At 45.9% G+C, this 18,232-nt stretch overlaps 1 protein-coding gene across 1 annotated transcript in view; it reads left to right on the top strand.

The window, feature by feature from the left end:
* Positions 1-18,232, top strand: part of LOC111960304 (cGMP-specific 3',5'-cyclic phosphodiesterase-like) — an 81,741-nt gene that overhangs the window by 51,955 nt on the left and 11,554 nt on the right. The window contains 3 exon segments of the mRNA XM_070437811.1: positions 3,583-3,758; positions 4,491-4,541; positions 6,526-6,672. Of these exon segments, the coding sequence (XP_070293912.1) occupies positions 3,583-3,758; positions 4,491-4,541; positions 6,526-6,672 (374 nt within the window).

The following is an 18,232-nucleotide window of genomic DNA, read 5'->3' as shown; positions in this document are numbered from 1 at the left end:
TTTATAAATACACAAGGATAATGTGAAGATGGGGTACACTGGAGGAGGTGGAGACAATCACCAAACACAGGTTAAACAGATCGGAGTGGCTGTGACAACTTTGTCATCAAAGTCTAGAATCTCTGATTTATGGTGCTTTCAAGACAACTGGGAACTGAAAAAAAGTTGAATATGATGACGTCAGTCAGTAATCTTTCGGGGGGGTGGTTTAGCTCTAGAAAGAGTCCCGACTTAACAATTCCGAGTGGATGACCGTTCCAAACATTATTTTGCCAGTCCAAGAGCTCGTTTTTTCCCCCAGAGTTGCCTTCTAGTTGTCTTGAACTCACTCTAAAGTCAGATTTTCCAGCTAGTTCCGAGTTAACAGTTGTTTGTAGCATGCCAATGTTGAAAATTGTATCTTTAACTTGGAAAGAACCTTAAACCCAGAATAGGGACCACACAGCCACTCCGTAATAGCAGGCTAGTGATTGCTTTGCAGTGCCTGCAGTCGCCACTGATTCCTTTTCAAACCACCATGTCGATTTTGCCGAATTTCCAACTTTGTGTAATGTCCAATGGCCGATGAGCACCGATATGTTTTCATTTTATTTTCATTATTTCTCTTCACTATGACCAGGATAAAAAAGGATGCAGTAGATTGTCGACTTGATTCAGGATAATGACTGCTAGCTAAGATTTTAAAGTATGATGTTTGACATGATCATCAATCAAAGCTACTGTAGAATAGGTAATGATTGACGTCATAAATCTGTGGCCAGATGACCTTGAGCTTCTTGGATGGGCACTTCTAAGATGTAACTCTATGGCAGCACCCAAGGGGCTTGAATTTCGAGCTCTACCCTTAGATTTGGCAGTGACGTAGTCCAATGAGTGATAGAACACTGAGCAATTATGGCGCAATAGAAAACATTCCCAACCCTACTCCATTTTCCGCTGGCGCCCACCACCACCACAGAAAGCACTGAGCTAGCTGAAACACCTGCATTTTGCAGCTACCTTGCTCATGCAAAAAAGAGAATGTTTATGGAGGCTTCTATTAACTCACTAACGTGGGGCCCTGTATGACGGGCCGCCACTGAAAGTAACAGTGTCGCGACTGGCGAATCAATTGGAGAGAGGTAGACTTTTTTGTATTTTTAAAACTTAAATTCACTCAGACGATTCTTAATCCTTAACCTATCCTACCCTGAGTTGATCAAATAAAGACATATCGCTCGCCCGCGTCACGCGGCTGATCGGAGCGCAGCAACGAAGGTTTCTCCACCTTTGTCCGTCTTTTGGCCATCCTCTCCAACCGTCCCACAGCTGCTGCTGCCGTTAGAGCTTGTCTTTTAAAGACATATGCAGTAGAACACATGGGATATTATACAGTATATGAATGTGTTAGTTAATCATGTCTTCTCGTTACTGGCATCAGATGAGATAATAAAAAACAGCCATGATGCCGTGACAGGCCTGGTCAAGCTTAATCATAGTCAGTTCCTTCCTGACCACCAGCCAAGATGTTCTTGAGTCCAGTATGGAGCCTTCAGCACTGGCTAGAGTCCATGTGTCTGCCTCACCAGTCGTCATATCAGGAAGGACGCTGGCTATTACATGCGTATCACGTGAAGCTTAGAGAAACTATACAATTGCAACGCGATGAGATCACCCAACTCAGCAGAAGCAGTCATACGCTAAGGATGCTTGGGGTGTTTATGTTGGAGTAATGTGGAAATTGTCAACGTCTATAAAAACAAGTATTTCAATGGTGTGTTCCCCACAGGGACTGACGTTGAGTCAGATAAAAACAATGTACGCCCAGTACAGTGAGAGAACACCATGGAACCTCTGAACATCTCGGACGTCACAAGACCAACGCTTCCCTGGACGGTCAGTACTGAACGTGACTGTTCCAGAATGTTCAACCTATGTCGGCCATCTTTTTTTGTGTTGTCCAGAGCCTCATGGTTCTTTTTCCTTCAGATGAGAACCCAGACACCCAGTAACCAGATCAAAGAGTTTGCTCTGTACTCCTATCAGAGGACGCGGAAGAAGGATAAAGTAAAGTACCCATCTCTCTCTCTCTCTCTCTCTCTCTCTCTCTGTCTCTCATCTGTCTCTATGTCTCTAATGTCTCTCTCTCTCTCTTCTCTCTCTCTCTCTCTCTCTCTCTCTCGCTCTTTCTCTCTTTCTCTCTCATCTCTCTCTCCTCTCTCTCTCTCTTCTCTCTTCTCTCTCTCGCTTCTCTCTCTCTCTCGTCTCTCTTCTTCTCTCTCTCTCTCTCTCTCTCTCTCTCTCTCTCTCTCGTCTCTGCTCTGTCTCCCTCTCTCTCTCTCTCTGTCTCTCTCTCTCTCTCTCTGTCTCTCTCTCTCTCCTCTCTCTCTCTCTCTCTGTCTCTCTCTCTCTCTCTCTCTCTCTCTCTCTCTGCTCTCTCTCTCTCTCTCTCCTGTCTTCTCTCTCCTTCTCTTCTCGTCTGTCTCGGTCTCTGTCTCTCTGTCTCTCTCTGTCTCTCTCTCTCTGTTCCTCTCTCTGTTCTCTTTTCTCTCTCTCTCCTTCTCCCTCCATATTGTTTGTGTTTTACAGATATCGCCCTATTGTATCCTCATTCATTAGCCGCAACCAAGAGTCTTTCCTCTCATTCATTAACCCATCCTTAGCATCAGCATCAATTGCATTTACATTATAACCGAACATCATTAGCTGAGATCATTACAAGACCTAAACAGGTCTTTCTTGTAAAAGAGATTTGAATTGCATGTATGAATAAAGGCACAAATAGATCGATGAATTAGCTGGGCAGTGGTGTAACCATAATGTATGTCCCCCCACTCCCCGATGATCAAACAGAACAGGTCCCTTTAGCCTCTCCAACAACTGCCTGAAGAGGCCAGGAGACACTCAGATCAAAAGACAACCCACTGCCACTAGACTTTAATATAGAATGTGTTACCATACTTCCCCTTCTCCACTCAACTTAATTTCCCTCAAATTCATTTATTGATTCCAAACGTGGACATTCTATGTTCTTAGTAGCTCTGACACTGACATTAATGAAGCAGTATACATTTTTCCCGAATGTAACTCGCTTCGGATAATGTCTTTGCATTAGTTAAGCCACCTATAATGTCAAGCAGGATGTGTAGGAGAAAGGTTCAGCTGAAGGTAAAGGGGAAGGATCAGAGTGTTGGCGACGACACGTTTCCATGATGTGACTAGTAAGTAGGTCTCAAGGGCTGAGGATAGGGCAGGTGTTTTATACATTAGAACTTTGCTGTCAACAAACATTTATGGGACTATTAGTCATGGAGTAGATGGAGCTTTTAGTTTCAGACAAGAGGTCCCTCACAGCAAACTATTGAATATTGAAAATGAGAAGCAAACTAAAGTTTTGTCCCCTAAGAGTCTGGAATGTGTGTCAGGTCGTGGAGAAAAAAACCAATACATTTATTTTTTTTAAGAAGCACAAAACCTTTTTGTCCTGTGTGTCTGCAACTGTGTGTCAGTACGATGTTCTGTCCGGTGTGCGTGCGCATGAGTGTGTGTGTCATTAACGTCCTGATATGTTTCCAACATTTACCCCTATGTCGCGTCTTGAAGGTGTGTGCCAGTTGGTGAACAAGATGGKCGAGGCGTCGGGGAAGGTGAAGCCCTTCAACCGGAACGACGAACAGTTCCTGGAGGCCTTCGCCATCTTCTGTGGCCTGGGTATACAGAACACCCAGATGTATGAAACAGTGGAGAGAGCCATGGCCAAACAGGAGGTCACACTGGAGGTAAGAGACACAGGTCTCAGGTCAGTTTGGAGTTTTACATCCTAATGCTTCATGATGATATTGAGGGAAGGTACTGTAAGATAATGCTAGCTCAGTGCCTCTGTAGGCAACTACAATATGGAGTCCTCACACATGGGGGGGGATCGAGAGTAACAGCGATGGTTGCCATTAGGAAAGACTGGCTAGTCTTCTCCACACTCTGCTCCGTCTTCCCCCGCGTTAAAACAGAAGCGTATTCACTCCAACTCTATCCTAGACCTCTTCAGCCCTCGATGACGTATGTAGCCCCCTCCTCTCCTCCGGTCCTCCCCCTCTCCTGTTCTCTCCCTGACTGTTCTATTCTGGAGCTGTCACTGTCAGGGCTCACCCGGTGACGTCCCCTCTCGGCTGCAGCTGACACTCTCCCCGCCGTTACCCAGCAGCCACCACTTCAGCCCATTCTCCATCGGCYCTGTAGCCGTCACGAGGACTGACCTCTTCTAGCTTTCTCAGTTTTTCTCCCCCAATTATCAAAGACAGGCCTCTGATATGGATGGACTTGGGGTTGAAGGATGTGTGTGTGGCAGGGCTGTCTGTCTGAGGTCAGAAACATCTCCCCGGGGGAGGAAATCGGTGAAAGAGTCAGCTACCAAAATGTGAAATCTGTTTTTTATTTGTCTAGTCTGTCAGAGCGATCGTGTTGACTTTTTAAGGATAACAGTCGCTGTGTGTTTGTGTGTGTGTCATTCTCAGGTCCTCTCGTATCACGCCTCTGCTGCAGAGGAGGAGACACGGGCGCTGCAGGTAACCGCGGTAAATTCCAATTTATTAACTTGACATTGTACACACTCGCACACACACTCGCGCCCGTACACAATGCCAGACAGATGCCTTCCTTCAGGCAGTCTAAAGATGAGTGGACTTCAGCCATCATGTAACGAGACCCACCACTGATTCAGCATGTAAACCCAACCAATTAGTAACACAATATGGCCGACTCTCACACTGATACATACATTAAGACCTATGGGGATTATGGACTGAAGAAAAAAAAGAACATGAAAAAGAACACATGAGTGTTTAAAAGTGAAAGTACGCACAATACCCATTCCAGAAAGCCTATTTAAGGCCCGAATCATTTGCTTTTAAAGATTCTCAAGGATTAATTGGGGCTAAGAGAATAATCAGACTCCTGCCAGCTAATGCTAAGATGTCAGCATATTTAACTCCTGATTAAGTAATTTAGGTGGAGAGTCTTTAGCTCTGCCGCTAGCTGCCATAAAATATGGATTAGAGTGGGAGCAGCTATTTAGTTAAAATGACTCATTTAATGACTTGTCCAATTATATTCTGACTGTGCACAAGAGGAGACAGTACGGCCACATAGGGAGAAGGGCTTTGTTTAAGGCTATGCTTTCATTAGCTTTTACTTTGTCTCTTTTTAGTTTCCTTCTTCTTTTCTTCCTTTCTTTTAAATTTTTTGTTGCATTTTCGGATAAATGCATACTGCTTTCAAAGAAGCTTGGTCCCACCCCGAACACTATTAGATGCTCATTTATCCTGCGTGACCTTTTTCGAAGATCATACGGCATTTTCATATCCTGAGATGAAATGGCCCGATGACGAAATCTAATTATATATTTTCCCCTGAGGCAGTGGAGGCTGTAGGATGGTGGCTGAGGAGGCACAGCACAGTATCATATCTGGGCCACGGACTCCTTTTTAGGCCATGTCACCCTCCCCGGGAAGTGTTCCGTCACTGTTGCTGAGGCGTTGACTCTCTGAAGTATTGATGTTTCRCTAGTTAGAATGATACAGTCCACATCTACGGGCCAACTTCTATGTCCTCTGTAGCTCAGCTGGTAGAATAGGGTGCTTACAATGCCAAGGGTTGTGGGTTCGATTCCTGGGATCACCCATGTGTAAAAAATGTGGATAAAAGCATATGCTAAATGGCATATACTGTATCTGTGGTGGTAGTAAAAGCTGTTATGCTTTCTGTCTGACAGAATAATAGGATGGGATTCCCCTGCTTTCTCTCTTTTATCTCTCTCAGTCCCAACGGCTTCTCTCTGTCTCTCCCCGTCTGAGCTGGCTCTGCTGCCAGAAAGAGATGGAGATCAAAACGACCAGACAGAGAGGTCAAAAAAATGCCAGTGTGTATATGCAAGATGGAGAAAGGAGGGGGCAGAGAGAGAGAGAGAAGAGAGAGAATGGAGAGGAGAGAAGCGAGGAAGGAAGAGAGAGAGAGAGGAAGCAGAGGAGAGAGAGAGAGAGAGAGAGAGACGAGGAGAGAGATGGGGAGGGAATGGGAGAGAGGAAGAGAGAGACTGCAGCGGATATAGACGGTGACAGGGGGACAGAAATGGAGAAGGAGAGAGAGGATTAATATACAACCACAGAAAAAAGAGGAAGTGATCCGAAATAAAGTGAGAGACTGAATGATAGAGACAGCAGAAGAGGAGAGAGAGATCCTGTGTGCATTAGGGGGTGTCCTGTCTGCTCTGTGTAGATGTGCCGTCTGTCAGTTACAGGGGAGGCGAGCCGAACACAGATAGATGCTCCTCCTGTGTGCCTTAGACTCTGCTGATCACAGCTCATCGATTATTAATGCCTGCTATAGATCCCTGGTGTTCAGGGAGGGTATGTGGGCGTGCGTGCATGCGTGTGTGTATGTGCATACCTACAGTATATGTGTGTGTACATGCGTGCATATGAACGTGTGTGTGTGTGTGTGTATATCCGTCTCACACACTCCTCTCCCCTCTCTCTCCCTCGGTGTTTGAAGGCAGCCACTGTTCCGTCAGCCCAGTCTCTGCGGCTGATGGAGTTCAGCTTCAGTGACTTTGAGCTGTCCGACGCTGAGACCACTCAGGCCACCATACGCATGTTTGTAGACCTCAACCTGGTCCAGAACTTCCAGATGAAATACAAGGTAGGTGTGTGTGTGTGCGTATATATGTGTGTACCGATGTGCATGTGTGTTGATGGTAGTGTGTGTGTGTTGATAGTAGTGTGTGTGTGTGTTTACGCGACTGTGCATACAAGTGTTGACGTAGATGTGTGTGTTCTAACATCCTAAAATACAGCCCATCACCCCATTATATATTATTAAGAGGTCCTTTTACGGCACAGTCGCCCTCCAGAGTGCCCGCGGCGCGGACAGCTCATAAAGAGAGCCTTTGATTGGCTGTGAGGGCCCTACACAGCGCCCGGTTATTTTTCAGCTCTGTGAGTGAGAGCAGGCATGCTGACCACCCAAGTGTATAAATAAGAGCAGGTCAGCTCTCTAGTTCCGTGTCAGGCTGTACCTCTCTGGTCACTCCACTGCACTCCTATGAGGCACGGTTGACCATCACTGGCCTCAGAACAGCCACACGATTGAGAATTGAGAGGATACAGTATGAGAGATACCGTAGTGACCTTCTCTTTCAGCAGTGACAGTAGATTGGACTTGAACAGTATACAGTGCAAAGCGTTTTGAGGTTGAGAAAAGGGGTAACGTAAATGCCGATCAAATTCATTTCGATTATTGGCAAGTCAGGCGAAAAGCGTTAGCCACTACTATGCATTGACTCATGGGGATTTGATTTGGAAGCTGATGCCGGCAAACGGATGGACATGGGAAGATTGGATAAAGATTCCGATAAACAGAATCTAATGATTTGATTAGCAGTGTGGTCAAGGTCTTCTCTATAATGCCAGTCAGATTTCCAGGCCGGCCAGATTATATCTATGCCCTACCGATTGAGGATGTGCAGATACTCACTGTCACTGTTTTCCATTTGGTCTGTTTTTGCCCTCCCCTCCTCCTCCTCCTCCTCCCCCGAGAGAGATGGGAGGCCAGGGCTACAGCAAGTTTGTCGCATCCTCTAATGAGCACTAGCTCTTTGATCACACCCAACACACAAACACAAACGCTAGAGCTGTCTGGAACTCTCCTATTGCACTAGTGAGCCTAATGAGGAGCAGGAGAAACAGACCACAGGGATGAATGAGAAACGAGACGACATCCAGGCAAAGAGACCAATATGGGACAAAAAGAAAAGCAGAGGTCAAAAGGATGAAAACACTTCTAAGGATCTCAAAGGAGGCACCATTAACGAGACAGTTGATGATAAGGTAGTCTTGAGGCTGAAAGTTAATCTAACTGGACATCTACCTCTTCGATTGCCAAGGCTTTGGTAAGGCAGAAAATCACATGCATCTAGCATTGACTCCAGGGGTAAAACCAACCAATCAAAAAACAATGGGGTAAAAGAAACCAAAGTGGACTTTGAACACGAGTTTCTTCCAGACAACTACAAAAATAATAAAGGAGAATCACAATTGCAAAAAGTTCCTGAGTTACGGTCATATAAGAAATATCATGAATCAAACTCATTTGGCCTGAACTATGATTTCACATGACGGCAGGGTTCAGCATAGGGTGGGCCTTGGAGGCCAGTCAAGACCACCCACTGAGGATCCAGGCCCAGCCAACAGAAATTTACCCACACAAAAAAGTTTCTGATGAAAAACCCCTATATAAGAAGGTGTTTCTCAATTTTGTACACTCAGGTATGTAACAACAGGGTAGTGATGGGGGGGGGGGGGGGGCGGGGGGATTTTTACACAGAATGTAATTTGGACAATATAATTAAATTTGACTCCAAGTATTGATTTGTACAAAATAATGAAGTTTATTTTGCTAGGCTACGTTAGCAGAGCTAGTCGCTGTACGTCAACAAAACTCGGTATTTGCATCCAATGGTTGTCTCCATCTCTTTCAAATAGTGACGTCGCATATTTCATCACTTATCCAGGAATATCAAAACTCACTTCCTCATCGTTCTCCTTTTGTCACTCCTCAGCCCAGACATAGTGACATCATTGTGACACATCAAATCGCAATACATATCTGATTTATTTATGTACATTTCTATGCAATTCAGCCCTACCAGGTGATTTAAAATGTCCACCAAATCCATCAATTTAGAAAGTAAAGAAAATGGCATATTATTCTATGGGTAGCTCTTTCATTGGGAAGTTGATAGGGAACTAATCCTTCGAAATTGCTGAATGGAAAGAATGATCCCAACGCTGACAACACAATGCTACCCCGAATGGGAAGATGGAACGTACGATAGTGTCGCACTAACCTCAGTAAGTCTTCTATGTAGTCACGTCCAGACAAACTGCTGTTCTTGTCAGCTCAAAGAACTCTCCCTCCGCCTGAAAGATAAACAGATACCAAACACTGCATATCCCCCTCCCCTACAGTCTAGTTATCCCCCACATTCAACAGGAGAGAGGGAAAAGAGAGAGCGAAGGAGGGAGACGGAATTAGGAGAGGAGGTGGGTAAAAAGATAAAAGTGTGATAGAGGTGAGCGGGAGAGAGAAGATATAGTACAACAAGTTCAGAACATCATGCAAGACTTCGAATGAATAAGCCAATGGATTTCCACTCCACTGACATTTGCAACAGCCCTAACCTAAAATTGAAGTATGAAAACGGCATAAAAATCGACTGAATGGGCTCCGCTCTGTGAGGCGTCCAGCTGTGTGTGAATTTAACCTACTCATGTACAGAGCAGTGTCACGTTGCAGATAGCCCCTCTCGATATCTTCAGAGGCCTGTAACCATCCAGAACAGACTTCTCAGAATCTGATTCCCTGGGAAGACGAGGAAGGGAACAGAGGCGAGAGAGGGAGGGAGCATGGAGACAGAAAGCGACGAGAGAGAGGAGATGGAGAGAGAAAGCGAAGAGACGGGAGGAGATGGAGAGAGAAAGAGAGAGAGAGGGAGGATATGAGAAAGCAAGAGAGAGGAGGGCGAGATGGAGAGAGAAAGCGAGAGAGAGGGAGGAGATGAGGGAGAGATGAGAGAGAGAGAGGGAGGAGTGGAGAGTGGAGAGGGAGGGAGATGAGAAGAGAAAGCGAGAAGAGGAGGGAGGGAGAGGGAGAGAGAAGGGAGGGAGATAGAGAGAAACAGGAGAAGGGAAGGGATATGGAGAGAGAAAAGAGAGGAGGATGAGAGAGAAAAGCGAGAGAAGTGAGGAGATGGAAGAGAGAAAGGAGAGAGGCAGGGCGTACAAGTATTGAGAAAGTTCAACTAATAGCATGGGTGCCATGGCAACACAAATTCAAAACACCTCGACTATCAAATTCAACAATTGGATCTGCTCTCCTTTCTTGCGATGTGTGTGTATAGATGGTGTGTCAACGTGTGGTGTTGTGTGGTGTCTACTACATCCCAGACGAACTAAGTGAATCTGTGCCCATAAAGATGAAGCGCCACTTTATACACCATAGAGAAGTGTTTCTACCTAGAGATAGAGCACTTGGAGCTCGGGACTGCCAACCAAATTACCATACTCCAACAGTGCACTAGCTTTTGACAAGGTATGCAGTGTAAGAGTTAGTGCACTATATAGGGGATGGTGCCTTAGGCCATGGAATTGCACAAAGGAATGAGGAACACTAGCACCGCTATGGTATCGTCAATTACATTATGGTGAAGGATGCCGGCCGTTATTGTCCTGAAGAATAAATGAGAACACTGAACGAGTTAACGGTAAACAAGTTTATTGGGATAGCCCATCTGAGATACTCTACGATAAACATCCAACTGACTTCTACTAACCCTAATCCTACCTTAACCCTTATCTAACCAAACTTAACCCTTCTAAACCTAACCTTAGCGTAACTTAGCAAGCAGACGTGATCAACAGATAGTTTGTTTGATAGTGTGACCGATCTGTAAGAGCATCTCAGATGGACTATCCAATCAAGTGTGAGCCGGAGTTCCTGATAAATAATGGGATGAGTGAACAAGTGTGTGAGTGTGTTCTTATCTGGGCTGTTTGAGGACATAGACATGGTCAAAGTGGTGTGCCCATGGTGGAAGTGGAGTAGAGCTGGCCAGGGATTGGCTCCTGATGGAGGTAGTACACACGAACTGGAGACCACACACACACACACCACCCACACACACACACACTACACCACACACACACACACACACACACACAAACGCACACCACAACAAAACACACACACACCCACCACACACACACACACACACACAACAACACACACACAGCACTCACACAACACACACACAAGCTAACTGAGTACGAGTTGTTACTCTCTTGGTCCAGGTCGTGACTCAGGGTGGCGATCAATCAACCAGATCTCCAGCTCACTCATATAAAATACTGACAGACCGAGAGATGGAAGGGAGACAAATGGAGGAGAAGAAGCGAACGAGGCACACCATCCAAAAGATCCTTCCGGGTTCCTTACAAAGACCTAGTACTAACACACACGCCCAAGACACACACAAACATGACAGACAACACAGACAGACACACACAGACAAGCCACCCACGCACCAACTTTCCATCACAAGCCATAGAGCACCAGCAACATAACGCTTATCTTGGCCCAGGTCGCAGTGAATGAGAAAACATTGTCTCCTAGCTACCTGGAATAAAGAAGATATACAAAAATTTAATACGAACCCACAATACATTAGAGGTGACCGATTAATTAGGGCCAGATTCAAAGTTCATAACAATCGAATCGCATTACTTTGGACACCGATTAGGCCGATTACATTGCACTCCACGAGAGACAGGCGTGGCGAGGCTGACCACTGTTACCGAGAGCAGCAAGGAAGCCACGTAGTTCTAGCTACATTATAACTTACTCTATAAAACAGATCAATCTAAACTCTAATCATATACACGTACACATGGTTGATGAGCGTACTATTTATGCTAGCTTGTCTGCGTTGCAGTATAAATCATGCGTGCCTTTAATTTATCATCGAATCACTTCGCCAAAGCGATGATTTGCAAGCGGCATTTCGCCTAAAAAGCTCCTGTCGTTGCACCATGTGTACCTAACCATAACAGCAATGCCCTTCTTAAAATCAATACACAAGTAGATTTTTAAAATCCATATTAGTACATATCCTTGTAACAGAATGATTTATTTTAACCTAGGGAAAATGTGTCACATTCTCTTGCGTCTGTGCATAAGCGAGTCAGGGATATCGATGCAGCAGTTTGGCGTCCTGGCTCGTCTGCGAACTGTGGTGAAGGACCATTTCTTCCTAACAAACGACAGAATCCCCGCCCCTCGCCTTCCACCCCCCCCCTATCCCTCCCCTTCCCTCCCCCCCCCCCCCCCCCCGCCCCCCCGCCCCCCCCCCCCCGCCCCCCCCCTCCCTCCCCCCTCCCCCCCACCTCCCCCCCCCCCTTCTCCCCCCCCCCTCCCCCTCCGCCCCCCCCCCCCCCGACATCAATTCGACATAACATGAAGGTTTGTTGCAATGTAACCACGGCAAATATTTAGACTTAGCTTTGCCGCCGTTCAAAATAAAATATGGACGGTTCAATACTTCACTGAAATAAACGTTTGTTTGAAATTACGTTTCCGGATGCTTGACCATATTATTGACCTACAGGTCCGTATTTCTGTGGTTATTATATTATAATTAAGTCTATGATTTGATATTTAATGTAGAAGCCGTCTGACTGGAGCGGTGGTAGGCAGCAGCAGGCTCGTAAGCATTCATTCAAACAGCACTTTCCTGCGCTTTGCAGCAGCTCTTCTCTGTGCTTCAAGCATGCGGCTTGTTTATGACTCCAAGCCTATCAACTCCCAAATAGGCTTGGCAATACTAAAGTGGCCTATAAGAACAGTCCCCAAAGTCAAAGGTAACTGATATACAAATGGTATAAGAGAAATAGTCCTATAATCTTACTAATAAATACAACCTAAAACTTCTCTAACTGGGCAAATTATTTGAGACCATGTAAAAGGAACCACAAGCTTTCATATGTTCTCATGTTCTGCGCAAGGAACTTAAACGTAGCTTTTTTACATGGCACATTATTGCACACTTTTACTTCTTCTCCAACCTTTGTTTTTGCATTATTAAACCAAATTAAATGTTCATTTATGAGACAACATTATTTTATTTATGTATATATAAAGTCAAAATAAAAGTGTTCTTAGTATTGCTTGTTACATGTCCATTACAAATATATATAAAGTGCCGATTAATCTATGCTTTTTTGGTCTCCCAATAATCGGTATCGCCGTGAAAATCATAATCGTTAAGCTCTAAAAATACATACAGCCACAACATAGCACCCATACATCCAGCCCATAATATCACACCATGACATACACCACTAGACACATACAGACACCACCACATATCAACCATAATACAATCATAAACCGCACATACATAATCAGCCACACATCACCCAGCATCAGCATCCATCCACAATACGATAACCCACACACTACAATCCAACACATACACCCACATCCATCGCACACATATACCCCTCCTCCATACTTCGACAAAAGAACACACGGGCTTACACAAGTCATAAAATAGAACACAAACGAACACAAAGGTTCGCAAACAAAAACCACACGCAAACCTCTGACACGCACGCACACACAATACTCCTCAGACACACGCACTCTAACTATAGTTCTTCATATAACAGAGCAGGGGCGTCAGGCTCTTAAGTCACTGGTCTGTTGAGAAATGCAGCTACCTACTGGAACTCAACAGCCATTTTTAGCGAACAACGGGAGTAACAGTCTAACCTACACTTCCCTGCCTCGATTCATCAGAACAGAGCTGGGGTGAGCACCATGGATTAAACCGGGATAAACGAACTGCGTGGTTGGATTATTGTTGAGTTCTTCTTATGTCTGAGACATGCTTGCTCAAGGGTCCGTTCAAACGGTGCTTCAACGCATTCGTCATAAACCAATTCTTCATAATATGATTACCTTTCCAGTCAATATATCAGAGTAACACATTCAGGTTCTGAGAATATTTGGTTTTTTGGTATTTAAATAGCCGGTTAACCTGAGCCAATGCTGACAAAACACATATGTGCGGACTGACTCTCGTATTGCATCATGTACTGCACGGTATAGCGATGATCGAACAACACACAATAGACGATTCGCTGCTGGGTTGATAATCGGCTTGATTGACGGATGACCCCGGCACCCCTGCCATGCTGGCGATTTGATTGTGCTGAGGCTCTACCTGTAAATGGCTCTATATTTGAAAAGTGGCAGACACTGCTAACTGTGGGTTGTTAAGGCGTCTTCCGCAGTTGTGTAGTGCCACGTTTCTTCCTATAAGTTCTTCTTTCCGCTCAGGATCATCCACCAGACTCTCAGAGAGAGAGGAAAGGGGGGGGGGGGGTTGAGGGATCGCAGTAGAAGATAGACAAGAAAAGTGGGGGAGAAAGAGAGGAAAGATGTGGGGGAGGAGGAGAGGAGGAGGAGAGGAGGGAGGGCAAAACAGACTAAATGAAAGAAGTGACAGTGAGTATCTGCAATCCTCAATCGGTAGGGCATAGATATAATCTGGCCGTCCTGGAATCTGACTGGCAATTATAGAGAAGACTTGACTAATGTCTATAATATCATGTAGTCTGTTTATTTCGACTTATCCAATATCCATTCATTTCGTTTGTCGGCATATTTCTATATAACTTAATCCCTATTTGAGTCCATGCATAGTGTTGGCTTAACGCTTTTCCCGCTACTTTGTCCATAATATCGAAATGAATTTGATCGGCATTTTACGCTAACCCCTTTTCTCAACCTCAAAACGCTTTGCACTGTATACTGTTCAAGTCCAATCTACTGTCATGCTGAAAGAGAGGTCACTACGGTATCTCTCATACTGTATCCTCTCAATTCTCACGTCGTGTGTGTGTTCTGAGGCCAGTGATGGTCAACTGCCTCCATAGAGTGCAGTGGAGTGACCAGAGAGGTACAGCGACACGGAACTAGAGAGCTGACCTGCTCTTATTTATACGCTTGGGTGGTCAGCATGCCTGCTCTCACTCAACAGAGTGAAAAAATACCGGGCGCTGTGTAGGGCCGCCATCACAGCCAATCAAAGGCTCTCTTTATAGCGTCGCGCCGCGGGCACTCTGGAGGGCGACGTGTCCGTGTAAAAGGACCTTAATAATACACTGCTCAAAAAAATAAGGGAACACTTACTCAACACATGTAACTCCAATCAAGTCACACTTCTGTGAATCAAACTGTCCATTAGGAGCTACACTGATTGACAATAAATTTCACATGCTGTTGTGCAAATGGATAGACAAAGTGAAATATAGGCAATAGCAAGACACCCCCAACAAGGATGATCTGCAGGTGGTACACGACAACTTCTCGTTCCTATGCTTCCTGGCTGATGTTTTGGTCACTTTTGAAATCTGGCGGAGCTCTCACCATAGTGGTGCATGAGACGGATTTGTCTACAACCCCACAAGTGGCTCAGGTAGTGCAGTTCAGTCCAGGATGGCATATCAGCGAGCTGTGGCAAAAAGGTTTGCTGTGTCTGTGCGTAGTGTCCAAGACATGCGAGGCGCTAAAGAAGAGACAGCAGGACATCAGAGAACCTAGGAGAGCGTGAGCAGACACACCAGCAGCCAGGCCACACCAGCTAACACCTCCGACTAACTATTCGTGACAACGGAGGATCGCATACGCCCAACACCGCACGCCCTGCAAACACGCCGACCTACCACAGGCCAAAATTGCATCTGTCTGCTCAAACGGTCAGAACAGACTACCATGAGGGTGGTTATGAGGGCCGACGTCCACAGGTGGGGGTTGGTGCTTACAGGCCCAGCACCGTGCAGGACGTGTGGCATTTGCAAGAGACACAGATTGCCAATTGTGCCCTCAAAACTGTGGCGCCCTGTGCCTCACAAGTGAAAGAGGTTCAACTGAGGCACATGAGCACATGTGACAGACGATGAAACCGAGTAGAGACGCCGTGGAGAACGTTCTGCTGCCCTGCAACCTCTCCAGCCAGTAACGGTTTGGCGGTTGGTCCAGTCATGGTGTGGGGTGCATTTCTTCTTGTGGGTCTTCTCATAAGAACATCCGAACAATCAACGGAAGGACGAAAGCAGGAGGAGAGTTATCCCACGTGGATCCAACACGAGATGCCGCACCCCAATGTCACCAATCAAATGACACCCAGAACCACCGCCACACGCAGAAATACGAACCGGTCAGTGCTGGAGGAATGTTAGCAGTGCCGAGAGAACTAAAAAAGATAAAAGGAATCTGCAACGTCTCCAGGCGTCTGCCTCAGACTTTTTCTTCTCGTTCTGTCACACGCAACCCTTTCGGTTTGTGGCTCCTCTCTGGGGCTATGTCTCAGGGTGAACCTCCTTTCATTCTGATGAGAGCTCACAGATAAAAATTCCTAACTAACACCACTGGCGCCAGTGGCGATTTGCCAATCTTTCGGTGTCCTGAGGCAAAAGAGTGCCAACGCCCTGGGTAACACGGTGGGCTGGGCTGTAAGCACTAAGCATGCCCCCACCCGGGGGGGTGTGGACGTCGGGCTCAAAATACCTTGGACCCGCGGCAGCACTCATCTATGGAAGTCCTGTTTCTCTTCGGGTTCTCTCGACCGTTTGAATGCAAACAGCATAAAGCACACTGCATAACATTTTTTAGCTTGGGGGGGTGGGTTTTTTTTTTGTGGGGGTGGGGGTGGTGGGGGGGGGCTTGATTTGTGGGCTGCTGGAGTATTTTGGCAGGGCTCTGGCGGCGATAACGTGGCCGACCTCCCTTTGCAGAACAAGGCGGAGGTTTAGCGGTCCTGCTATGCTGTTTTGTTGCCCTCCCTACGGCCTCCTACACTCCCTGATAGTTACTGGCCCTGTCTTCCTGGTAACGCCTCTGCCGCTGGAAGCACTATACTACTGAGACACAGACACAGCTCCTAACACATACACTATTTTTGCCCGCTGCATTGAGTTGCCATTCTCTGGGACTGAACTGCCGATGATGGAGTAATATATTTCTCCCACACGTACCTGAGCCACACTTGTGTGGGTTGAAGATACTCGTCCATGCAACCACTAGAGTGAGGCACGCACCGGGCATCAAAAGTGACCAAACAATCAAGCCAGGAAGCATATAGGAACTGAGAATTTGTCTGTGGTCTCCACCTCAGAACACCCTTTTTTTTTTTTTTTTTTTTGGGGTGTCTTGGGTTCTAATGGTGCCTTAATTTCCACCCGAGCCAGAACTTTTGGTCTTATTCCATTTGCACAACAGCATGTGAAAATTAATTGTCATGTTGTTGCCATCTAAGTGGACAGTTGATTTTCACAGAAGTGTGATTGACTTGGATGTTTACAAAACAAGTTGTGTGTTTAAAAAATCAATTAGCATTACTAAATAACTTTAGATTTTCTTCTGCGTGTCCCTATTAATTAAATTTTTTTTTTTTTTTGAGCTAGTGTATTATTAACAGGAGGTCTTTAAAATACCGGCATGGGCGTGCGGTGCCTGGCCCCAGTTCGGGGCTCTCCACTCCGCCAATCTATTTGAGACAGCAATCGTCTGGTGCTTTCTTCATCGTCCGCTGGTTATCATCGTCTTCTGAGTATTTTTATATTAGTTCTCCTCAGCTTATCGCTCAAGCCTGGCTATGCCGCGCGATTAATTCGCTGGCGACTCTGCAGTTTGTTTATTGTGGCCCCTCTCCCCTTCCCGCGCGGGCGCGGACGGCTCACTATAAGAGAGCCCTTTGATGTTGGCTGTAGAGCGGGCCCCTGACATGACCGCCCGGTTTATTTTTTTTCAGTTTTTCAATTTTCAGCTCCTGTGAAGGTGGAGATCAGCTATGCTGACCTCACCTCAAGGTGTAATAAATACGAGAGGTCTAAGGCCTTAAGTGTATAACATAAGAGCAGGTAGCCACCTAGTTTTTCCGTGTCAGGCTGGTAACCTCCTGGGTCATCCATCGGCACTTCCTATGAGGTCAACGGTTTGAACCGCATACATATGCCCACCATCAACTGGCCTCAGAAACAGCCACGAGCGAGTGAGAATTAGAGAGGATACAGTATGGAGAGACTACAGACCGTAGTGGATTTCGCATTCTCTTAGCAGATGATCAGTTATCGTAGCTTTTCCATAGAAAATTGGACTTGAACCAGTAATCCATCGTCCCCAGAAGCGTTTTTGGGAAAGGGGTCTGCAGAAAAGGGGTACGTACATGGTTCAAAATTCCTGTTCGGTTATTGCAAAGTCCAGGCGAAAAGCGTATAGCCACTCCTAAAAAAATGCATTGGACTCAAGGGGGATTGATTCTGGAAGCTGATGCCGGAAACGGAGGAGCATGGGAAGATGGATACCGATTCCGATAAAACAGATAACTTAAATGCGATTTGATAGATGTTGGCAAGGTCTTCTTAAATTCCATAGTCAGCATTTTTTTTTTTCCAGGCCGGCCAAATTATAGCTATGGCCCCTACGCTTGAGGCATGTTGCAGATACTCACGTGTTACTGTTTTCCATCTTGGTCGGCTTTTTTGCCCCCTCCTGCCTCCTCCTCCCCTCCTCCTCCCCCACATATCTTTCCCTCTTTCTCTCCCACTATTTTTCTTCAGTTCTAACTGCGGATCCCAAC

This window comes from Salvelinus sp. IW2-2015, linkage group LG37, assembly GCF_002910315.2.
Source record: "Salvelinus sp. IW2-2015 linkage group LG37, ASM291031v2, whole genome shotgun sequence".
In the NCBI taxonomy this organism is placed as follows: domain Eukaryota; kingdom Metazoa; phylum Chordata; class Actinopteri; order Salmoniformes; family Salmonidae; genus Salvelinus; species Salvelinus sp. IW2-2015.
The sequence above is the reverse complement of the archived record's forward strand: the minus strand, read 5'-3'. Positions and strand labels throughout refer to the sequence as shown.